This window comes from Cyrtonyx montezumae, unplaced genomic scaffold (genome assembly GCF_038088225.1).
Source record: "Cyrtonyx montezumae isolate F1298 unplaced genomic scaffold, pur_monq_1.0 scaffold_2, whole genome shotgun sequence".
Lineage (NCBI taxonomy): Eukaryota > Metazoa > Chordata > Aves > Galliformes > Odontophoridae > Cyrtonyx > Cyrtonyx montezumae.
In genome coordinates, this window is record NW_027071936.1 from 21,959,241 (window position 1) to 21,984,675 (window position 25,435).

A 25,435-nucleotide genomic window follows, 5' to 3' on the forward strand; every position below is an offset into this window, starting at 1 on the left:
ATTTTTAATAAAATAAATTAAGTAGAACTGGAAAAAACATTGTTATTAGAGTAGAAAACATTATGAGATTTTTGCAACTGAATTTTTAATAAAAAAAAATAATTGTGAGATTCAAAATGTAGAGGATGCAGCAATCTTATGGAAAGGCATCATTTATTTTGATTACATCCAAGAGGAGTTAGATCAAAAGGTATAAATCATGCAGGAATGTGACAGCTGAGGATAGAGGAGGATAGATATATTCTCAGAAGAGTATAGTAATGCTATCATAGAAGGAAATAAAGCATCTGCAGAATTCTGATAGAGGATATGGTATACCTTGATAATTTTAAGTCTATAGAATAAGGTCACATAATTTATATCAACAATCACTAAAGCAACTGCTTATTGAAGAGTTGACCTATCTTCTGTGTAGCCCTATTTAGATCTGTATTTCCCAGAAAGTCTCAAAAGAATTACAAGTACAGACATGCTTCAGTTTCGCTGAGTTTTTGGTATAGTGATTATGAAACATCTCGGGTGGGGTTTATCTCCTCCTGTGAAATTTTGTATCTTTTAAAGTCATTTAATATAAGTAAATAAATAATTGCTGCTCTGAATGTCTATGCATCATTCATTCTTCTTTCTATTTCTGATTTTCTTTTAAAGTTCCGCTTAAAAATCTGTCTGAAATTCTTATTACAACTGCTAGTTCTCATGTTAATAATACCAATATAAGTGCAACTAGCAAAATAGATGCTATGGTACATGAAGCAGTAGGCTTTCAGTTTGGAATACATTAGGGATTGTTTTAGCCATGTTGTACTCTGCCTCTGAGACTTGATTTCATCTACCACTGTGTTGTTACATCTATTCTTAGGTATAACCCCGTGGAAATTTAGTCAATTTCACATAGAGTTGCAACGTTGAAACCTCATCTGGCTCATAGGGATTAAATTAAGAACTTGTATGATTTGAATGACTGCTTCAACTCTAGAATCCCATTGACTAAATACATACATATATTTTTAAACATTCCAAAATTAAGTGGCATTATTGTGCATCATAAAAATTAAGGCTGAATCAAGTTGGTTTTGAAAGATTAAAATTATTCATCTGATTATCTCTGACCTCAAATGAGTTCATTTTATGATTTATTATTATTTTTTCCCCCATTTCAAGCAATCTGAATGTTCTTTTCTGGTGTTTTTGGCTATGAATAGCAAAAGGAGATCATTATTCATACATCTAATCACTATTTCTGCATTCACAGTTGGCTGTAGTTTTGCTCCATCTGAGTTTGAATATTCTTACTGATGATGGAAGGAGAAAACAAGAAAAACAAGTTTCTAGGTCATTGACAGAAACAGCACTTCCATGCGTTCTCTCGTCTTCTGTAATTTCAGCATTTGTAGGGCACATACTTTTCTCTATTTCTCCTCTGCTTTCTGGTGTATTCAGTGTTCTTGGATTCAACTCTACAGCCTGGTCATTGCTAGATGCACCCAGTGCCACTGAGCATTAGGCAGACTGACAGTTGTGAGTCCTGAGCATGTTCATTAAATTGCATGTGTTTCTTTCATCTTTCACGCAACTTAACAGAAGTTGTAAATAGTCTTCATTTTACTTTACTTGTATTTATCATTTACTGTGCCCTCTTAATTTATCTGTCCTATGTATGCCTACTGTATATATTTAATGAGCATTTTGAATTTACATATGCATATGCATCATACATTGTGCACCATGCATCATGTGGTTTCAACAAAAATGTATAATCAAATGAGTTAACATCAGCTTATTAAACAAGGATAGATTTAAAAGTGAAGAAACAAGTGTATGGAAGGCATCCCAGATGTAACATTCATCCCTTGGGCAATGTCTAAGTTTTTGTGAGAGTTTGCTGTAAGACTTGATTGAGGCTTGCTATTTACAGTAGACACATAAGAAACACAAAAAAGAAAATGTTTTAAGAGTATGTGAATCGTCAGTAGTTATGTTATGGTGCTAGAACTGTCTATAGGGAGCTATGCATTTCTTATTACAACTGTGAAGTTATTATAAGATAAATTTGTTTGTGTTCTGGTTTTAGATAAAGTATATTAGCTTTAAAGCAGTAAATAAAAAGAGAAAATTATTTATCAGTGGTAAAAAATTCTCAACTTTTTTGTAGTACAGATGACTTTACTTTTCCACTTAGAACAGTGGAAATAATGTATTGCATGTATTATGGAAGTTGAAATCTTTTAAGTTTTTTTTTTTTTTTTATAGAAAATTTTCAAAATTAAGCTCAGAGTATGTAAATATAATATTAAAAAAATCAGAAGGGTTTCAAATACATTATTTCAAGCTATAATCCATTTTATTTTCTTGCAATGAAGATGGACTAATTAATGGACAAGACAATAAACAAAGCATAGAATTAGCTTATGTTTTTCTGTTGTAAAAACATAGCATACATAGGATAACCTTGTGTAGCCTTTATACCTACCTGCTTTCCAGAAAAGATTCAATCTGGCATGTGGCAATAAATGTAGGACTACATAATATCCTCAGGAAAGGAAGCACTGTAAGGTGACTGTTGACTGACTAGGTCATTCAGGCAGCTTGCAAGTTGGAAAGGCAGGAAACTTGTGGGTGAGGCACACTTTTGCATAATTACAGCTTTTTCCCCCAATCCTTTAAAAGCAAACTCATTATTCCTTTGAACAGCTTTCTTTTAATGTTTGGCAGATTTATTTTTTTTAATGTTGCTTATCTTCAGTAATAACTGTAGCTGAACAAATAAGCAGATTTCTGCAGTGTGCTAGCATTTCTTTAGAATAGTGTGTTGTACTATATAGATGTAACTACATCTACGTGAAAAAAAAATAGTTAAAATTCTAGGTAGCAGCTGTGTAGGAAAGTACAAAGAGAAGAATAATTTTAAAGATAATACTGCTTTTGTACTATCCAGTTAAAATACAGGTACTTTATAATTATATGAGAAGGCTTTTCTTCTCCAGCAGGGCTATTTGAATTAAGTTCCCTCCATACTGTTTTCTGTTAAAACACATTTAAGAATGTTATACCCTGGGACTGTAGTCTGGGCTGAACTTGCTTTTTCCTACCTTTATACCCGGTGAGAAAATGTGTTCTGCTCACATGGGCATCTCAACTCTTTTTTCTGCTAAGACTCTGTGCCATACTGGGGTTCTTTCTTCCATACGTGCTAATATAATTTCTCAAAGCAACATACTTTAGGACTGCATAAGATCAAAAACAAATGTCCCCACCGTCAGCAGAACAAAATGCATGAGCAATTACTCTGTCCTACAATCCCTTATATAAGGCATAACAAGTAAAATGGGGAAACGTGGGCTTCGGACATTGTGCAGAAATCAGGGGCCAAGGGCGTTATTTCGAAGCTTTAGATCTTCAGGAAAGACATCCTGTCTGTGAGTATCCTCTTTCCTTAGCCTAGCTATTCTTTCAGGTAGGCCCCTCATTGCAGGTTTACTCTGCTAACAATGGTTAACCAAGAGAAAAACAAAACATACAATATCTTCACACATTAAACAGTTTACTTCCGTTTCCATTCTTACATCACCCAGTGCTCATCTTCATTTCAGCTGTGCTTTTTAGTGAAACTTTTCAAGGGTGAAGTTTCTATAGGGAGAAACGAGCACAGCTGATGACACATGTGAAAGCCATAGAATGATAGAGATTTTGTTAACTTTTCAGCAGCTTACCTGTGACAGCTGCACACAGTAGAAATACATTCTTGAAACACAGATCACATTTTACCAAAGGTAGTTGTCATAGAAGCTTGGTATGGATGTTAACAGAAAGGCATCCATCTATCATACTAACGCATGAGAATTAAGCAGAAAACAGCTGACATTAAGATAATTGAAAACCATGAAGTTTTTTTGTCTATATACATTTTTGAGTGTATTGCAGCTATTATACATTCAAAGTTTTGAACGATTTACAAAAATAAATAGTACATTTTTGAATGTATCGTAGCTGTAATACTTTAGTTTTTATGATTAAATTATTGTAAACAAATCATTTTCATCTCTGGAATTTCCTATGGCAAGTAACAGGAAAGTATAGGGAAGACCTTCAGCACTTGAATAGTTTTCTTTCAGTGAATGAGCATCCAAACCATAAGTATTATCGACATAAGAGAAGTTCTATATCTATGTCTGCAAAGAGTGTTTTAAAAATTATGATCTTTTATTACAAAATCTTAGATCTTTCATTTTGAGTTTACTGTAACTGAATTGAAATGTAGCAATCGATAATGAAAACTTTGTGAATCAACTGCAGGAATAAAAATTTGTGTGCAGGTGACTGTAATATGCACTACTAGTAATGCCTGCAGCCTTTTCAGCAACCATTTCAAGAATTCAATATTACTGACCTTAAGAATGAGACATTTATATATTTTTTCATCATGAAGTCAGTTAATTTTATTTCACTGAGGTGAAAGAGTTTGTAAATATGTCTGTAAAAAAAAAAAAAAAAAAGATGTTAGCAAAATTTTAGTCCCCAGTGAGAATGCTGGTGTTTGTTGCATCAGTACTCTATCCAAGGAGTGCTTTTCTTGTATACAACATCCCAAACTTTTAACTCTGGAATGCAGCTATCATAATGTAGCTCAGATCCATGCTGTGCAGCTCCTAGTCTCCAGAACAGGATGTCTCTGTGAAAAACACATACTGGGAATGGTACATACTTAGAATATGAACATTGCTAAACTTAGGCTAGTTAGCCAATTAAGATAATGGCAAAGATTGCTCCTAAGGGTTCTCAGCGCTTAACAACCACGTTATCTTGAACAGAATTACTTCCAGACACCATGGCCTGTTGTTCTTAGTAGGCTACTTGTTGCCCTTTCAGAATTTTACTGTCCGTAAAGCTACAAATTACATGAGTTGACAGTGCTTACATGTAATGCTTCGCTTGGTATCTCTATTTATCTAAAATTTTTGATAGATGATAGTTTTTTCAATACTGTTTTGACCTACCAACAGGGCAAATGATTTGTCTTCATGCTTTTTCCTTCCCTTTTCGGCTTTATTTTAACTTACATTCCTTTTTTCTATGACTGAGTTGTTTTATGGAAAGTATATTCTGTGATTTGTGACCATTTTTGTAAACAGTAATGCATGGCTGTAGCATCATATTTTCAACAAAGACAGACTGGTGTTTATAGCATTTGTTTTCAGGTACGTTAATTTAATTGCACATATTATGGTCCTAGCAGAGCGATGTTTTTCTTGTAAATGATTCGTGTAGAGTCCAGAAGCCAGTTTGCTGCGTGGTTTCACCAGAGGCAGTGAGCTCAGGTTCACCACAAGTCACAGAAAATTGACCTCCATCTGTTGTTCCCCAGATTTAATTCACCTCAGGCTTAGCATCTTTCTGAGGTTTCATTTAACAAGTAACTTGAGCAGATGGTCTTCTGTGGATATAGTTTTTGTAGGTATTCCAAATAACTATTTGGATGGCTCTCAGGCCTCAAGAACATCTTCTGGAGAAAATTACATTTAAGTTGTCATCTTTCCTTAGATTTCATTTCACAAGGCTGATGTCTGAATCAGATAGCTGTGGTTCTATGGCTACAGCAGTTAATGTTTTAGTTGACTATTTATTGTCCTTACTTCATATTGTGTAATGATTAATTAATATGATGATTATTTTAAGTGTAAACTCAAATACACTTATAACTGGTTTTCAAAGCTTGTCAGCTAGGGAAACCTTGGAGTTTCTACAGTTCAGGGTTCATCAGAGAGCAGCAAGGACCCAGTAGGAGGGTCAGGATGCTTCTGACAAAGCCTGATGGTGTAGCCAGACCATTGTCCCATAGCTGGGGTCAGGAACTTTAAGAGGGCCAGGCAGGGTCACAGGGATGGGGAGGCAGCCCATGGGTTAGTCAGTGGTCCCAAACAAGCCCAATATGGTTGCAGCAGCTGTCATTCAAACCAGATCAAAATGGTTCCCAAGGACTGGGGCAGCCCCTGTGGATGCCTCCCCACTGCACTCATGCCATCTGGTGGAACAGGGCTACCATGCTCTGTATTATGAGCTCCATGTTGGCTCTGGGCCCCTGTAGCCAGAACCAGAAAGGAAACACTCAGGACCTTAACAAAATTATTCAGTCACAATGTTTAGTCATATAATACAGCTTCTTAATGTGCCAGCTTGTTCTAAAAACTATGAAGTGATAAAGGAATAATCATCATGTGATTATTTGCCATCAAGTCCTATTTTTATAATGTTTGTATGGAATATTTGTGAAAAATATTTTAATGTAACACTCATAACCACAGTATTAGTTACCTGTATTTAATTCTGAGAATTGCAATCTTTTAGATAATGCAAATTCATTGATGAAAATATAATCCTATAACCTATATAAAACACACATAAATGTGCACAAATTAAAAGATAAATATTCTGACAGATTTTTCTGCACTGAGTTTTCTGTTTCACCATAAGCATTAGGTATTGGCACCTGGTGATTAATCAAGCATTAATTCAAAGGATGATCCCATCATTTAAAGAGATGTTTAAAGATGGGAATAGATGAAAATAGAAGTTATAGCCAGTTGCCACAGAAATTGAATGAGGCTTGTGTTGGAATGGATTCTTTTAGGAGAATTGCTTATAGGATGAATTGCTTGAGTTTACCTTGCTGCATATATTGATATTAGGTATAGAGATACAATGATAGTATTTTTCATTGCAGAAGAGCCTGTTAACTATAGCTGAAGGGCTTTTCCCCTCTGGTATGAAATGAAGTTTTTCATTGCTGTTTCTAACTTGTCTTGAAGCTTAGTTTCTTTTTCAGGTCATTGTAAGCAGAACTATTCTCACTTATAGGGAAAATTGTACATTGAACTGAAATGCTGGGAGAAATGTTAAAATAAACTATTCTTAAAGCATTAATATATGCTACTGAACACCAATGCTGGAGATGAGTACCCGACCACACATGAATGACAAGTACAACCATAGCCTAGTGCTGAATTGTGTGGAATACTGAGCACCTAAAGAAATGAAGAAATGCATAGGACAGGTGCATGCATTCCATGACGTGTTGTGGGAGAGACATTACATACACAAATGGTCTTTCTGTAGAGTATAAACTGGTAGCACCTGACTCCAGAAGACTAGGGACTTGATACAAATAATCAGTGAACTATAGGTCTAACAAATGTCTGTATCATGCGCTCGATCTCCAGGAAGAGTAGTGTGACATGAAGCCATTACTGATAGCACACTGTGCTGTCACTGCAGATGTCATTAGTGCCATGTCTGTGTGAGTGAGGTAAAGAGGTCCTGGGGGGCAGTAATGAATGAGTCGTGTTTATTCTGTAGAACCTGACAGGCCTGCTTAACATGAAAAAGTACATACAAAGAGAATTGTGGCTTAGAAAGTTTCCAGTCTTAAGAAAAATGAGGGAGATGAAGAGTTGCTTCTGACAGGATAGCATATGACATCTTCTTTGAAGGGGACTTGAAAACTTAGGGGCTTTTGCCTGCTCAGAGAATTACAATATTTGCTATTCATCTAAACAGCTGAATACTTGTTGAGGCATCAACATCTCAGCTGCAGTTGTATCCTTCTCTCTATATCTGACAAAGGAAAAGACTGCTTTGTCTATGCCATACTTACGTTCGTAATCTAGAACATCAAGTATTTTGTTTCTGTGCCATTGCTTACATTTCTTTGCTCATTTATTTAGACATAGTTTGCAAACATTTTTGGAGACAAACCAGGTTTCACTGCTGAGCACAGTAGTCTTATGATTCTTAATTGGTACTCTTGGACGCTATCAAAACTAAGGATCTGTACTAAAACTCAAATTACAACTGCTCTAGGTACTGTTATTTAAAAGGTGTCCATAGGAAATACTTAACAAAAGTTGCTTAAATTCTGAAATTTCATTACAAATGAAATCCTCCTATTTGATAGATTTACAGTTTGTATGAATGTAGATGTGTGGCTGCTCAACTTAATACTAAAAAGCATATCCTTTTGTCTTCTGTTAGTATTCATGCTGTGCACAGACAATAACTTCAGTTTCTTTCCTCTCCTTCACCTTGACTAGATTTGATTATTCACCTGCAATTAGGGGAATAACAGGCTTTACCTGCAGAAAGTCAGGGAGCCACAGGTGTTTCTTGGGACTTAAATTTTGCTACACAAATAACTTGGAGAAAGAGTGTGAGAGGTTTGTTTCATTCAGCATTTCTGGTGATCTGATCAGATCTACGTAAGTGATGAGCTTTTTCTTTTGTCTTTATGTAATTTCTGAGAATGCAGATAATGATATCTTTCTTCCAACATCTTGTGTAGTAGGGATATAAATGTGATGATAAATGTTTTAAAAATCTTACTGTATATTTGTCTGTAAAAAATTTGACCTATCCTTCAAATCACCATTGAGCTGTTAATGCATTGTTGTACAGAATGTGCCATGCTATTGTGTACCAGATCGATAATATGCCATTTAGAAACAAAAACTGCTCAGTTAAATGTATTATGTGCATTAAGAATATCCTCTGCTCGCTGTCATATTCTAGCAACTTTGGTATTACGTAATTTAATATCTAAAAATTGTCTGAATGCGCAATACTGGTTTCTGTGTATAGCTTGGGATATCAGTAACATTCAAGGTGTTCTTTGGTTTTGTTTTGGTCTATGTAATATCAAGGTTTTTTAATACCTTAATATTGAATTTTGTCTCACTATTTTTCAGCTAAATATGCTAGACTATACCTTCAAAAACTGAATCTTTCTCAGGTTGTTTTTAGCTTTGTAGCTACAGATTTTTAAGGATAGAGGAAATAAATACTTCCTTATTATAGCTTGGGGGGGGGGGGGGTGTAGATATCCACAGAACGATAAAGGAAATGTAGGAGAGAAAAAAATGTTACTTGCTTGACAGCTTTTCTTGTTCATCCTTAGATCTTTTTCTTTCCTTATATTTTGACTATATTGAAATGCAAATATTGCATATTACCTTATTACCTTTTACACATTCACGTAATCCCTGGTGTTTCTATTATTATTGCTGTTACTACTACTTTTATAGCCGTGGGCACTGGAGTCTCCAAAGCTGGAGGCATGAGAGAGACAAGGGATGCTAGCATGCAGCTATTATTATTACTTTGGTTTTGCTTATGAATGTATCACAGTAATGTTTGTCAGCTCTACAAGTTGTTTTCAAGTCACCCAGTGCAAGAGATGTCTTCATTGATGACATCAACACTGAGATTGAGTGCAGCCTTAGCATGATGATATTGAATTGTGGGGTGCAGTCAACACACCCAAGGGATGGGATGCCATCCAGTGGGACCTAAACAAACTGAGCAGTGAGTCCAGGAGAGCCTCATGAGGTTTAACAAAGTCGAGTGCAAGGTCTTGCACCCGTGTCATGACAGTTTCTGATGTAAGTACAAGCTGGCAGACAAAAGGATAGAGCACAGCCCTGCCAAGAAGGACCTGGGTGTACTGGTGGATGGCAAACTGGACACGAGCCAGCAATGTGCCCTCACAGCCCAGAAAGCCAACTGTATCCTGGGCTGCATCAGTAGAAGTGTGGCCAGCAGGTCAAGGGAGATGATCCTGCTTCTCTGTTCTGTGTTTGTGAGACCTCACTTCACCTGAAGTACTGCATCCTGTTGGGGAGTTCTCAGTACAGGCGTGACATAGACCAGTTGGAGTGTGTCCAGAGGAGGGGAACAAAAATGATCCCAGAGTGGAACACCTGTCCTATGAGAATGGACTGAGAGAGCTGGAGCTGTGCAGCCTGGAGAAGAGAAGGTTCCGAGGTGACCAAATAGCACCCTAACAATATCTAAAGTGGAGCTAGTTACAGACTCTTTAGCAGTGTCTGTGGTGATAGGACAAGGGGAGTTTTAAATTGGATATAAATAAAAAACTTTTTACAGTATGTGTTGTGAGGCACTGGAACGTTTTGCCTAGGGATGTGGTAGATGCTCCATCCCTGGAGACATTCAAGGTCAGGTGAGATGGGGCTCTGAGCATCTGCTGTAGTTGTAGGTGTCCCTATTCATTTGCAGTGGACTTTAAACAGATGGCCTTTAAGGATCCCTTCCAACTGAAAAGATTATATAATTCTTTGTACCCATTTTGGCTTAAAATGTTAGATTGTTAGGGATATATATGTTGATAGGAGTATGTACTTAATTACTTTCCATTTCTCTGTGTTTTATATAAAATTTTTACATGTGTAAAGGTGCATATTTTTCTTAATAGCCCTTTTAAATCGAGGTTTACTTCAAATTACCTTTTTTTTCTATTGTATATTCTGGTTTTAAGATATTTTTGTGGTTGTGACCTTTATTAGCTTCCCTAGTGAACTTTCTTTCCCTTTATAAGAGCTAAGTCATAGCTCTCTGATGTTTCATTTGAATGTCTCTGTACCTGAGACCTCATTAATGTTTAATATTCATAGATGAAAAGTGAAATTTAATGTCCCCATGCATTCTAAAACATATTAAGCTGACAACTTAATGTGTTTCCTTTTTGACTCCTCTCCAGACCTGAGACATTTTAAAGTTCAGGTTTTTTGTATATGGAAATACCCAGCTAAGAGAAAAAGGGGACTAGTAACGTTAATCCCTGTAATTGGTAAAAACCTGAGATAATATCATTTTTTCTCAGTGTCTGTGTGGCAGTAATTGTCCCAGCTGTAAAGAGAATTGGTCTTTAAGGGAGCCCTGGAGTTTGCCTTGGAGCCACTGAAGCACAGCTGGATAGCAGATCTGTTGGGGAACATAAGGATGCTCAGTTCAGCCAAGGCAGCGTAAAGGGAATAAGAGTGCTTTATGTTTATTCATAGAGGCTTAGCAAAAGTGGAATGATGACGCTCTGAAGCTCCCAGCCAGAAAGCCTGGTGGGAACCAGCCTGCTGGAAGACACGAACCCACAGAGAAAGCCTCTGTGAGGGCTGGGTTAACCAGCATTGCTTCTGTGACCCTTCAGGGGCTGCCTGTTGTCTTGAGCTTGCTTCAAAACATGGCCTCAAAAGAGGAGGTGATGAAAACACTCAAAGAGCATATTGTAGTACCCTTGGGTGAACCCACAAGCTGTGGGTTCAAGGTATATTTGTCTAAGGTTCTTGAACACAGTCAAAACCTTTCTGTTAATTTGTCTGCACAGCACAACAGGAGGACCTCATGTGCAAAATACTCAGGCACAGTAACTAATACATTTTCAAACTTGAGTGCTGCTATTTGTATGAGCTGTGGTTGCTATGAAAATTAGTCTGTTTTCATTAATGAGTAAACATCAGCTTACGTCCCCAGCACTAGATGTTGAGAAGGAGGGAAACCTTTTAATATTTATAGAAACAGTCTTTAGCACAAGTGGACATAGCTGCTTCTGTAAAAAAAAAAAAAAAAAAAAAAAAAAAAGTGATTTTTGTTTTTAATATCAGTGCTGTATTTTAAATACCTTATGTTTATAAAAATGTTTGCGTAGCACATAGTTCCAGGCCTATCATTTTGGTGTTTATAAACTGCAGGCAAAAAAAATCAGAGGAAAATACTGAAGGACAGATGTTTAAAGCTGTGTTTGAGTTACAGTAGCTTACCCTGTTCAATGATTTGTAACCTTCAATTCCTACCAAAAGAGTGGGAGACAAGGTATTAGAAATTAAAACTCAGAGTATCAATCAAAGCTGTTCTTTCACCTTACTTTAATATGCAATTCACTTTCTGGCTGTTGATAAAATTAGATTTAATTAATCACGACGTACCGTTTGGTGAAATATACCATGAGTGTTTTTATAATTGAAAACTATTGGTGTTAAATGGAAAGGTCAGCTTAATTGGCATTTGGCCGAGAAAATAATCTGTTTGTCCAGTTTGAAAGATTTTGATTCAGAGAAAAAGAAAATGAGGTCATTGTTTGAATTTGAAATAGTTCATTAAAACTTCTCCAATTCTTCCCCCCTCCCATTTCCACTTCATTCTCTCATCGAGGGAAGAATTCCTGTGTGTAGGAAAACCCGAACTCTTTAAATATATTCTTACTGCTAGGGGAAAAAGCAGTGTTAATTTGAGCACTACATGAGAGGGACAAGACCTATTGGATCGTCATTACTAATTGTTAAAATTAACTGTATGTATACCACTGGATTTCAGTATTTTCATCTCTGGCATAATTTTGTCTTGATTGTCTTGATTATCTCAAGATTTCAGTCATGTGTCCACTTTAAGTAAAGAGAGATCAGTGCTGCTCCATGAAACAGTGTGAGATTAGATTGGAAATGTGAAGTATGTGGTTGCATAACGTGGGTATGCTAGGCTATTTAATTGGCAGTCAGACAGTGAAAAAGCTTACTAAAAATAAGACAGACTAAATTACTTACTGTAAGATGTAATTGCCTCAAGGTACTTGTCTTAGTTCTTTGTCTAGCTGATATTGATACATTTCTGTGTTTGTTTTGTTTTAATAAGCAGTATATAATTCCTAGTCTTAGTCTGAGCCAATTACTAACAAAATAATGTTGTTCTCTTCAAAGATTCATATATTCCTGGGGTCAGCGACAAGAGATTAGAAGTTGATAAATATAAGAATGTTTAGTCTGAAGGAGAAAATAAATTTTATGTCCATGATGTAGCTGCTGTAACAGAAATACATTATTCCTGACCCTGGTGGAAAGAACAAAGAAATAAAAGCCTTAAATTTTGGCAAGTAATGCAGGTTAGATGAAAGGGGAAGTTTTTTAATTGCAAAAATAATGAAGCATTTGTGCGATCTCTGCTACTGGAAGTCTGGAAGGGCATATTAGTTAGATAATTCAAGGAAGTGTTTTGAGCCAACCAGGCCCTAATTTGAGGTCAGGCAAGATTTTTTCTCAGAGGAGCTTCCAGATATATTTTTCTGTGAATGATCATTGAATTTCACACTTTCACACATGATTTAAAACCTACTTGAGGAGTACATTTATTTTTGGTGTTTCAACAAAAGTAAGCATGATGACTCAACAGGTGGTCTGCTTTTCCTTTAATTTTTGGGAACACCGAATTTTTATACAATGTGTGGGAATGCAATTTTGACATATATATATATTCATTGTTTAATGATGATTTTGCATGAGTCTTTAAAATGTAATACAAGTGGCTGTATCTTTGTATCCTAGTACTTCAAAAAATAATCAATTTTAATATAACAATAAAAAAAAAAAGCAGAGGTTACACCTAAAAAATCTAGAAACAGTGCTATTTTCTGTTTGTAAAGTGGTATCGTATTAATGAAAATTGTTATGTATCCATCACTAGTCTATTTTATCTGGGATAACCCATTTAAAAATAATAAAGGTTACAAATGGCAACATTTGAAAGTGAAAGAAAGTAAAAAGATCTAGATAGTGCCCTTTTCTTATTATTCATGCTTTTGTAAGATTAAGAATTGAGCTAATAGCCTAAGGAGTTGATTAAAATTTTGCCATTTTTACCTCTGTTCCCTCATGAAATTTAACACTGACTAAGTCCAAGGATATAAGATAGCTTTGACTAGTAACTGTGTTCTACTCCTTTGCTTCACATCATTTCTGTGATCTCCACAGTTTTTACATTCACAGTACCCATCTTCATAAATGAAGACTGAGCATTTCAAGAAAGGCAGTATTTAATAAATTTTATGTTGTTATTCTCATTTAACTTGAAAACAAAAAAAACTGGAGCTACCATAGTACCTTAGTATTACAATTTTTCAGAACTTTCTCAGTGTTAACTGAATCCAGTTAATTGCAAGTTAATTAAAGAAGCAAAATCTGTTCTAAGATTAAGATTAAATCTGTTCTAAGATTGTATTCAACAGTTATAGTGGAAAGACTGAAATCCTTTTATTCTTGTGTGAAAGGGGTATGTTAAACAAAGCTTTTCTACCATACCTGTCAATTTATTTTAGTTCTTACAGAGTTAGCTATAATAGCTTGACTTAAAAACATTTAGAAGAAAAGAAAGAAAACAAGTGGAAAGGATTGTGAGGTCACAGATGAAATGGACTCGAAATCAGATGCAGATGAAAAAAACAATGAAAACCAGTTTATTAATACCAGATGGAAGAGATGGTTAAAATTTAAGTGGAATAGAGGCTGTGGCCCATAGCTTAGGAAGTGTTTTTTATTTTTTATGTTTTTAATAAGGTGCATCTTAAACTTCTCATGTGATAACCCTTGTTTAGTTCTGAACTTGATCATTTTGGGATCAAGTGCCAGACTGCAGAGGGCCTCAGGAAACCAGGGCTGACTTAACACAAAAGTTGTCATGCTTTCAGACTTTGGACAGCTTCATCCTGCTGTAAGGATGCTGAAGAAGAATTGCATACCTGTCAGTTTTGTTTAATCAGCTTATTTTCTGCAGCAGTCTGTGGAGTTTGATTGAAAATCTGTTAGACGGTGGGAATTTCTTCCTGATGCCGACATAAGGATAGATTTCTTCAAGAGAAAGTGATGGTGCATACAATGGAGAGTCAGTAACCAAATGCACTGCCATTTGAGCTGATGAGTTTGACTCGGTGTCTTCTTTAAAATGCAAGATAACAGTCCTTTTCCAGCTTGTTGCTTTTCTTAATCAAACGAGCTTTTGATTTCTTCAGTTCAGTATAAAGAATGCATCATTTAAAGTGCCAAGATAAGTTATTATACATATATTTGAAATATCTTAGCAAATTCTTGGACTGATGAATGTTTTTGTGGGTAGGAAGAGGCTTCTAATAGTAGCAGCATCATTTAAAAAAAATTTTTTTTACAATTTTCTTAAAATAAAAATTTACTTCTTAAGATAGCTAATCTGGAATATTTGTGAACAGATAAGTACTATTTGGCACTCAACAAGACAGTGAAATGTTTTCCTCCTCCGTATGCACTATAGATTCCATGTGTACATTGCCAAAACCTTGAATATTCTGCAAATCAGTGCTGTTGAAATACGAATTCTTTTGTGGCATAAATCAATGAAGAACTTATACTTGATTGTTTTCTAAGTTGTTCAGTCAATGTAAAAAGTAAAAATTGTTTTTCAACTGTATGCAGCGCCTGTTTCATAGTATGGGAATTTTGATTAAATAGTATGGGAGACTGAATTTATAGACACTAGAATTTAAAGTTCATGAAAGTTCTCATGAAAAATAGTAATATTCTCTGTCACAATTAAAAACTGTACTTACAGAAGGCTATTAGCTTTTACAAATACTGTGAGAAAGTAATTAAGTTTTACCTTATACTTGTAGTAAAAAATATAGAATATACTATCTGTATTGCAGCAGAAACTCAACTTCTGTAACATATTTTTTATTTATGCAAGATTTCAGGTTTGGTTAAAACAAATTTTTTGCATCTCAACTTTGTTACAATTCTATTACACTAGAATATACCAAAAATATACCACTTCTATTGAGAACATTGCTCAGTTTGTTTTTTTTTTTAAGAATCAATTGAAGGTTTTTGTTTTGTTTTAAATATTGCTGTGTCTGGTAGGTCATTGATATCAAATTTGCTGCAAAGCTGTTGTCATCTGTACCACAAATACTTGAACAATCTTACACCCTTGAATAAAAAATATATATATTTTTATTTTTGAAGTTCCTGGTGCACCAAAGGGGAAAAAAATGAGAAAATATTTCTAAAATATTTGTAGTCGCATGAGACAACATTAGTTTTTTTGTTAACAATTGCTTGACTGTACTGTAATTGCTTCATTCTGTACACTTTCTAAAATATTTTCGATACTCAGTGAATGTTGAATTAGAGAAGATGTACTTTTATTGTAAGAAGTTGAAAAAGACAAATGACTTCAGATGTAAGTTAGTATAAGGAAATCTGAGTATTAATCACCATTGAATGGTACCTGGATACCTCACAGTGGGATATGATTTCATTCTTAAAATCCTGACACCTGAATCCTATGAAAGCACTGAGAAAGTTTCTTCAAAAAATAACCAATAGCCACGCTCACAAAAATCTTGCTGTGTCCTTTTTTTTTTTTTTTTTTTTTACTGTGAAAATAAATTCTGGAAGAGGCACTCATTAAAAAGAAGCATCATTAACTTGACTTCAGGTATGTTCATAACGTTGCTGAAAATGAATAGCTGGTTATGGAATGCAGGTTTTGTGCAAGCATACCCGTTTGTGCTGGCAAAGCGTTTGACTTCGGAAAGTGCGAGAGGGGAAAGCAACTGAAGAATGAGTATGCTGTGGTTTAGTTCGTTTGGAGCTGTTTTTGAAGCTTATGTTACTTGAGTTTGATTTCTTTTTGTGAAGTTGGAATTGAGAAGAGTGAAAATAAGATATTAAGAAATAAGAAATTAAGAAACATTTGTTTGAGTATTTTAGTTTTTGAGCAAGTCTGTTAGCTTAAATCACCAGACAGAAAGAGGTGGGGGTTTCTATCTCTGATGAATCTCCTTTACTTGCCTTTCAGTGTAGATCCTACCTTTTGTCCTCTAACCTTTTGGAAACCCAAGGTTTGCTGCTAGACCTTGTAGAACACCTTTGGAAATCTGTGATTTTTCGTGATCAGCTGACAGGAAAGCATCCTTTGGTGCTCTGCTTTCTGCCTCCTTGCCCATACAGCTGGTCATACCCTGGCCTCTCCTCAGGTGCTTGAGCATCTATCCTATGAGGAGAGGCATATGCCTCTGTGTAGACTCAACAATACAAGGATTAGGGAAGGGGCATCATACCAGCGAGTATAAATACCTAACTTGTGGAGATGTTAGTGGTGCTGAGTTGAGAGGGCAATAGATGACGTACTGTCAATGGTTTACTACTTCGGCCTTGTTCTGTAACAGTTTGGTGCAGGGAACCCACAGACCCACACCCCAAGAAAAGGGAGTTGGGGAAGGGAAAAAGGAAAAGGGAGATGGGCCTAAAAACAAAACAGCAGCAATGATCTGAGGAGGAAAGCTAATTTACTAAGTAAGATAACAGAATGCAAATAATACAATACAATTGGAATTGAAGCTAATAGATCAAATAACATGAAAGAGAGTGTCCAAGAACCAAAGGTCTTACTCTAAATGCTGAAGGTGAGATGGATAGGGAGCACCCGCTGCTGAGTCAATCCAAAAGGAAAGGGCCTCTGTCTTGTGACACACGAACAGTTTATTATCTTTCCCTCTGAGCAGAAAATGGAAAATTGCAAAGCAACACGAAGTCCTCTGGGGCATGTAGTTCTTCTGAGACAGACGTACCTGGAGGTATCAATGATCCATGGAGCTGAAGCATTAACTCTTTAACTCACAATGCACTGCATGATATTAGTGGAGTACCAGTAACAAAAATCATAAAGCCATGACAAAAGATGAGGTATACTATCTGAAAGGGACATACTCTGATGTGCCCAGGACAGTTACTTGACACTCTTCTGTTCCACTCAGCTGTATTCTCTGGGGGATTTGAATACTTTTGCCTGCATTGCCTAAATTATTTTTACCAATCAGTAAATAAAAATTTTAACTTTCTGGTTGATTCCTTTTTATAATAATAAAACAATGATAGTATGCAATTCATTCTTCACATGAAAATAGATGAAATGCCCCTCGAGTTAACAGTGAGTTATTTTAGAAGTGTTAGATATTTAAAGAAAAGATAAATATTTACTTATTTCAGTGTGTATGTCTCTGTGTGTATATATATATATTTCTCTAGTTTGCTCTCTCTATAGGAAAGTAGTCCCAACATGAATCAGATTAGCAGAGCTTTGAACTGTTGTTAGGGCATCACCTGATATATTCAATTTAGTAGGAGTCTGTGAACCGTTTTCCTCTTAACTTCTAAAATATATTTGTTTAAAATTCTGCTTCCTGAATGTCAGAGCATACCTCAAGTTCTTAATCGAGGAGTGATGGATGCAAAATCACAGAATCACAGAATCGTAGGGGTCAGAAGGGACCAAATAATTCATGCAAAACCGTATCTGTAGTAAAGAAGCTGTGAGTCTTCTCACACCCATACATATTGTTAGACACCCGAAATCTTCCATATTTTGGTATGATAAGTCAAATTTCTCCACTGCGCATATGCTCCCTTACAGAGTTGTCATTCACCTGCTGCTCAAGTGTGCGTAGTCCAGGTCAATATGAAGTTGTGATGTTATTTTCTGTAGTATATCAATAAAACTCTATCAATATAACTATAGTGCAACAATGATAGCTTTTATACCCATCTGTAAAATCTCACAGCCATTAAATACACGGGGATTTTGCCATTTTCTAAATAACCTTATTAAAAACTACAATTTGGAATTTATAGCGTGATGTTACATGATTGTTCTTGATACTCTAGAACCTAAAAGCACAGAGAATCTGATGTAAGTGTTTCAAAAATGAAATAACCTTGAGTTATTCAGATGTCACAGAGTAAATCAAGTGCTGCCCTTTTTTTGATGTGCTGGGCTAATTATTTCAACTAATGTAAATGTCAGTGCAGTGAACACTTATTCGCTGTGGCATAACAAGTAAATGGCACAGGAAATAAGAAGATATGATGAAATTCATCATGTTCTCAATTTTATATTACATTGCATCAAGTCAGGGATTTAAATTATGATTTAGATTTGTATTTTGGGGAAAAAAAACTTAATTAAAAATAAAGCTAAGTAATTAAAAGGCAATAGTTAGATATCTGAATTTTTAATAGACATATGGTGCTATACCCAGTGATTCTGCCACTTTGAAAAGTGATCCCTAACTTTATTCTGATAAGTGAATGAATTTCATTGTTCAGTGAGTTTTGTGATTTTCTTTTATCCTTTTTAGTCACTGTTCTTAGTCAGGGTTTAGCATCCTGAGATTTATCTGTGTTAAAGAGTATGGAAAAAATAATGAATTGTCTTTTTTTTATACGACACTGTTTACTAACACTGTACAGAATCCTTTTTTTTTTTTTTAAGAGAATGAAGTGGAATCAAACAGTGGTTGTCTTTATGCTTCTGTTGAAACATCCGTGGAAATGTCTCATATCAGTGCTTCTTGACCATGTATTTTTTCCCATGTGCATCTTTCCCTGAGCTGTTACAAGTGCCTCCATTCCTGAAATTCGTTAAACAATTGGAAATGGTTATGCTGATCAACTTTACTGATGTTTTGTTAATGTAGTCGTTGATTGTATATTGGTGTTCTGCAAAATAACCCCTGGAGCCTAGAAAGTAAATCCTCAGCCTCAAAGTGAATCTGTAATTATCCCTTGTAGTTTTTAGAAAGGTATATTTCCATTGATATAGTATCTTCCTTTGCCTCAGACCTCTCTAATTGTCTGCCTCTGCAGGGGGAAATTAAAAATAAATGAGTTATTCAATGAAGGCACTTGTTTCTGAGTTTGAGCTTTCAAATGTCACAGTGGAGAAGCTTTTTTTCCCCTCTGAGGAATCTAATAGTCTGAGAGTGAGCTTTTTTTTTTTATAATTGTGCTATTTTGGGGGGTTCATCATATTCTCTGTAATTGAAACAGATGTTGAAACTTCTCTAGAGGAGAAGACTCTTCTGAGTCTGTGTAGTAGCATATCAGTCTTGCATCCCCAAAGGTTTGAGGTTAATGTAAAAATGAAATAGTAAGGCAGATGTTGTATGTAATGTGGCTGTAGGTGGATAATCCCCGTTGATCCAAAACACTTAAAAACGTGCAACTCACAGCTGCATACTAGGTGTAGCAAATGGTTGGATGATAAATTGTTTTAGGATCTTTTTGACAGCCAGTCATAATCTAGCTCTATGTATGCAGAGTGATTTTCGCTATTAGAATAGTGCTGCAATGATAAAAGCAGTTCTTAAGTTGAAAGGGCTACCACGCTATTTGTGACTAACTTACAGAAATGTTTTGGGGAAGAAAACTGCTGAACATGTTTCAACTTGGCTGCTCTACTGGTTTCTCATTTCAATATAATGATGTATCACTAAGGAGAACCTAAAACTAAAGTTTTGTTTAGCTAAGAATTTTTAAATAAGCTAGTAAGCAATAATTGGTCACAGGTTCCAAGAAGGCAGCAGTGATATTTAATATGTCTAAGTATTTCTTAAAGTCAGTTCAATAATATTAATTCAATGTTCAGTTTTACAAAACAAAAATGTGAAATGCAGACTGATGGAAAACTATGAAAATCAAATGCTTTTTGCATTTCTGTGTTACTATGTGTTACTAATCTGTGGTCTGATTTTTAGGTGAAGGAATTCCATCTAGTATATTCTCAAAATAGACAAGTATTTAAAACATATAGGAATTCAGTCTTCACTGGCTAGACCTAAAACTTAGCTGTGGCTGCCTATCTGGTGGGACACTTGAAAGGAAAACTGGTCTGGAGGGCTGTGGGTAAACCAGCTGTGTAGGAGCACTGACGAGCTTCTAGAGTGCTCCAGCTGCTCACTACTTCTTAGCTGAGGGAAGGTGCTAATGAGTGCCTGGTCCTTCTCTTTCTTAGTACCTTGGCATCCACTGGAATGAAGCACTACCGCATATCATGATCTAGCCCTCACAGGAGAGGATTATAGTCTGTCTAAACCAAGAGTTTATTCCAGTTCGATGCAAAAATAATGTAAATTATAGAACATTCAAGAAGGATGAAGCACTGAGCAAAATAATGTAAATTATCAAAGTATCCAGACAGATGTAGCACTGAGAGATGAAAACAGTGGGTACAGAGGGAGAAGACTAAAGCCAGAATGAGAGGACCATTAATGCATTTTTTTTCTAATTGCTGGCTAGAGATGCTCTAGAAATGGGGCTTTTCCAGTCATTGTCATCAAGAACAAGGAAGACGTGAACATACTTAGATGGAGTTTTGCAAAGCAGCTAGCAGTACTACTCAGCATGCGTTCAGTGTGCTGCAAATTTGCCATTTAAATCACTGTTCTCAGGAGAAGAGGCCAGATCTGGAATAAACTGTCACAAAATTAAAGTTTATCCTGCTTTTGGTAGCTCTAATAGTCTTGAATTAGTAGGACCAAAAGATTTGCTCCAGCTGCACCACTACTGACAAGGGACAGAAGTTTAGATGAAGCCAAACTCTCTGTACCTCACTTTGAAAAGAACCAGTTAATGTGCTTTCAAGTGCTAATTTAGGAGGATGAGCGCTAGAATCGTGTGCAGATAAAATCTGTTACAGCCTACGTTCTGTCTTGTCTTTCTGACTTTCAGAAGCAAGCTGCTTACTATTAAGACATTAGTGTTGTTTGAACACAAGAACTGTTTAAATTAAGTAGTAAATTTCAAGGCCACAAAAGGTTATATACTCTGATAACATGAATTAGATGTATCAGAATATCTTCAGTTCTTCTCTTCTTCTGTATGTGAACACATCTCCTAGGAGGACAGGCTGAAAAAGCTGAGGCTGTTCAGCCTGGAGAAGAGAAGGCTGCAAGGTGACCTGATAGAGGCCTTTCAGTACCTAAGGGGGAGCTACAGGAAAGAAGGGGACAGACTCTTTAGTGGGGTATGTGGTGACTGAACAAGGGGAAATGGCTTTAAACTCAAAGAGGATAGGTTTAGGTTCAATGTAAGGAAAAAGTCTTTTGTTGTGAGGCAATAGAATAGGTTGCCCAGAGATGTGGTTGATGCCCTGTCCCTGGAGACTTTCAAGGTGAGGCCAGATCAAGTCCTGGGCAGCCTGATCTCCCTGTGCATGTTCGTTGCAGGGGAGTTGGACTAGACGACCTTTAAAGGTCCCTTCTAACTCTAAGGATTCTATGTGACCTTCTGATGTATATTAAAACATGAAAAAAGAACACTTTCTTGTAATATGTCTGCAAAAGCTGCAATAGAGGTGTAAACACAGGCTGGATTGCTTTTAGGTGGTATGTAATATAGGTTACCTAACTTCAAGATTAAAACTAAAGAAATAGGTCACACTAACAGAATAGGAGGAATGTTTCTCCGTAGTTCAAGGATTTATTGGGTAACACTGAGCCCACGACGCTTTGTCCTGAATGTCTGAGGTTCACAGAAATATCAGCTTACACAAAACAGTTTTTTCTACACAGATCTTGACAGACAGGACTTCTAGCATCCTTTGCTTGAGGTACTTTGCCTTGCTCAGCATTCCTGGCATTATCCACAACTCTGAAGGCACTGGGACCTACTTTTTAAGGAATTCTTAACTGCCAGGTCCATATCACTTACCATGACAAACACTTGTCTGTCCTAAAAAAAGGGAAATCCTATCTGAAAGTAATGGGACAACTCCACTGGTTACACTGAATATCTTCACATTTTTTGCCACAAGTGCTGTGAAATCAGTAAGAAAAATAATCATTTCAGTGTTTGTTTGATTCATGTACCTCATACATGGATGTATCACAAATTCAAAGTATTGCTCTTACATGTGCATGAGATTTTTGTAGGGATTTCATAATATTTATCTGTAGAATGCTGGTCAAATGTTGTTTCCAAAGAACTGCTTTTCAGACATTTTCACACATCCTTTGAGCGTGCTTAAAAAACATTTGCAAAATGTATTATACATATGCCCTTCATTCTGCACAGCTTACTGATTCAAACCTATAAATTAGGAGAATGAAAAATTGTGTTACTCCAAACAGCTATGAATCTCTTCCTTTCTTCCTTCAGCACAAATGCAGTAAATTGCATTGTTTATCACAATTTTCTTCAGTTATTTTAACCACATTTTTTTGTAAGCTCAGCTTAATTCAGGAAATGAGAGTCTGGAAATTGAGAGATTTTTTTGTTTCTTAGGGTTTTGTTTTGTTTTGACACTGGAAGGTGCTTACTAACTATAACTCTAACCTTGCTCAAATGAGAATTAAGCAAATGTAAGTAAATAAAAATTACAGGTGCTTCTTTTGTTGAAGAATGAGGCATTTTTGAGAACCTGTTGTTCAGTTTTAGTGGTCCATTTAACTTTCTGACAGCCAGCCTCTGTGAGCCAGTACTGGAGTTAGAAATATTTCAGGTATATTCAACATACTTCAATTAATTACTTAGTTAAAAAACAACAACAACAACAACAACAACAAAACACCTTAATTCATAGTTTTATCACAGTATTTGGAAGAGTAGATTCATTTACCAGAGTTGATTCATTTACCAGTATTTGCACTGGATAAACAGAATGTTTTGTCCATTAGTGGCATATTTTAGATATTTTTCTGTGATAATGGATACCATATATATATGTGTGTGTTTTTATTTATGTTTCTTTGTTTGTTATTTTCACAGACAATTCCACTGGGGCTGGGAGATGGACAATTGTTCACCTGGACGGATGGACTGAAAAGGAAGGATTGGCACGATTATGAAAGTATTCAAAAAGATGCTATGCGTTCAGGTATGCTTAGGTTCAGAGCAAATTTAAGATTTTTAGATATTTTTTTTCTCATATGGTCATTCTTTTAAGTCAAGTAAAAAGAACTGTAACAGTCTGTATTTGATTGCAGCATGTCACAAGGACGCGATCTGAACTAAGGGATCAGAACAAAGGCAGATATTGTATCTCTGAAAATAAGTGAACCTAGAAACAATGTGTTGAATGTTCATAGCTATATAATGATTGCATTAAGATATAGGCAAAAATTTTATTAACAGAATACTTTTCATGTTGAAATCATTTGTGATACTGTAACCAAATATATGTAACAGTGTTGATTTCCAAAAACAGGATATGTATCACAACTGCAACTGAATTGTCTTTAAATCGGCGGATAAAACCTGAGTCCAATAGTTATAACTGTCAGGAATATCCAAGGTTATATTAGGAATAACAATACAAATGACCCTATTACCATTGCTGAAATCCAGTCTTTCAGTATTACTTACACTAACGCTACTTCATTCTGACAGTCTAAAATGATGTGGAAATGGAAGCAAATTCTATTTGCAGATGCACTGAAGAACACTTTGTTACATTAAGTAATGTAATTTTAATGTACCTTTATGTGTTGTAGGCCACATGTGCAAATGAAGGTTTGTGTTCCTCTTTCTGTCATAAGAGCAATTTCAGATTTGAATATTTCTTTTGTAATACAATTTACAGCTATTCAGCATGAGATGAATTTATTTAAAAGGATGGGAGGGAAATTAGCTAAATTGCACCTTAATCAGTGTCTGAAAGTCATTATTTTACAACGTCCAATCTACTGTTATAAAATAAATCATGCCGTCTTGACCCAACTGTCAGATGACAATCAACACCTCCCTCAAAATACCGTTATAACTGAATCCAGATGACAGTCATAATCATCCTTTTGGGTCAGTTGATGGTTGAATCTCTTCTGGATTTCTTGCCTAGACTGACCTGTTGGAAAAAGTCTTGAGGCTGTGCAAGTATGTAGCCAAAACACTGGTGTGCTGTCAATGCCGTTGTAGTCACAGATTCAAAACACAGCAGAGAGGCTGCTGTGAAGAAAATTACCCCCATCCCAGACAGACCCAGAACACATGCAGAAGTCCTTAGAGAAATCTTTGAGGCAGCTGGAGTAGAGGAGAGGAGAGAGCTTAGCTCTCCTCTCTTTGTCCAGACTCTGGATAAATGATCCTACTTTTCTGGCTGTGTCTGAATGATTGCAGGTTACTGGAAGAGGGTGGTTTGGCCTGTAATTAAGGCAGCAGTCTGAAAGTCTATAAATTTAAGTTGATTTTCCAGTTTTCTCACAGGTATTTAATTTTCTCAGTGTCTTGATTTCTTGTCTTGAGAAGAGATAATGCTTTCTAGCTCTATTAAGAATGTTGTAAGGTATTGTTTCTTACCAATGATGAAAATACAAAGCGGTCTTTGGAGACATAACTCTTCAAAAGCTAATTTGTTCTATAGCCATATTTTTCCTGTACCTAGTAAAATCTCTAAATTGCGTGTGATATGGGACTGCACTACTATCAGTTTTGCCCAGCAAGATCTAGTAGGCTACACAGAGGTTTCTCTGAAATATTGGCATGATCTTAATGATACTGTTGAAGAGATTCACAAGATGGCAATCAGTTCCTACACCTATACCCAGCTATACCATGACCCCCCACCCCCCATGGAGTAGCTTTGTTCCATTCTCACATTAACCATCACTTCCCAGGAGTAGAGTCTCAGAGCTTGGCACCTACCTCTACTTCCCCTCCTCACAGATCTGCAGAAAGCAATGAGAAAGCACCTCTTGGCCTCCTGTTCTCTAGGGCAACCAGAATGTCCTGAGCCTCTCCTTGTAGGACATGCCCTTACTAGCTTTTCTCAGATATTTAGATAAATAACCTTTGATATAGACAAATCATTTGTCCTATACCCATGGCTATTGTTAATTAATCCTATTTAAGATTTTTAATTTTGTCTGGAATCTTGGGAATTCTTTGACCACTATGACTTTTGTACAACAATTTTAACAAGTTAATTTTGTGTATGCTATCAAGTCTAGTTTTGTTTTTTAATTTTGAGTTAGAAAAGTGGTGAAAGTACTTCTCTATTACAGATTGTTTTGTTGTTTTTCTTGGAG

General features: G+C 35.9%; 2 protein-coding genes across 3 annotated transcripts in view; one reads left to right on the forward strand and one right to left on the reverse strand.

Annotated features, from left to right (window-relative positions):
- GALNTL6 (polypeptide N-acetylgalactosaminyltransferase like 6) overlaps nucleotides 1-25,435 on the forward strand; it is a 431,361-nt gene that overhangs the window by 124,329 nt on the left and 281,597 nt on the right. The window contains exon 2 of the mRNA XM_065736578.1: nucleotides 23,181-23,289. Coding sequence (XP_065592650.1) covers nucleotides 23,181-23,289 — 109 coding nt within the window. The remainder of the gene's footprint in view (nucleotides 1-23,180; nucleotides 23,290-25,435) is intronic.
- Nucleotides 10,340-25,435, reverse strand: part of HMGB2 (high mobility group box 2) — a 397,943-nt gene continuing 382,847 nt past the window's right edge. Inside the window, exon 6 of one of the 2 annotated variants that reach the window (XM_065736588.1) lies at nucleotides 10,340-10,354. The gene's annotated coding sequence lies outside the window, so the exon portion shown is untranslated. The remainder of the gene's footprint in view (nucleotides 10,355-25,435) is intronic. The other variant, XM_065736586.1, reaches the window with a different exon arrangement.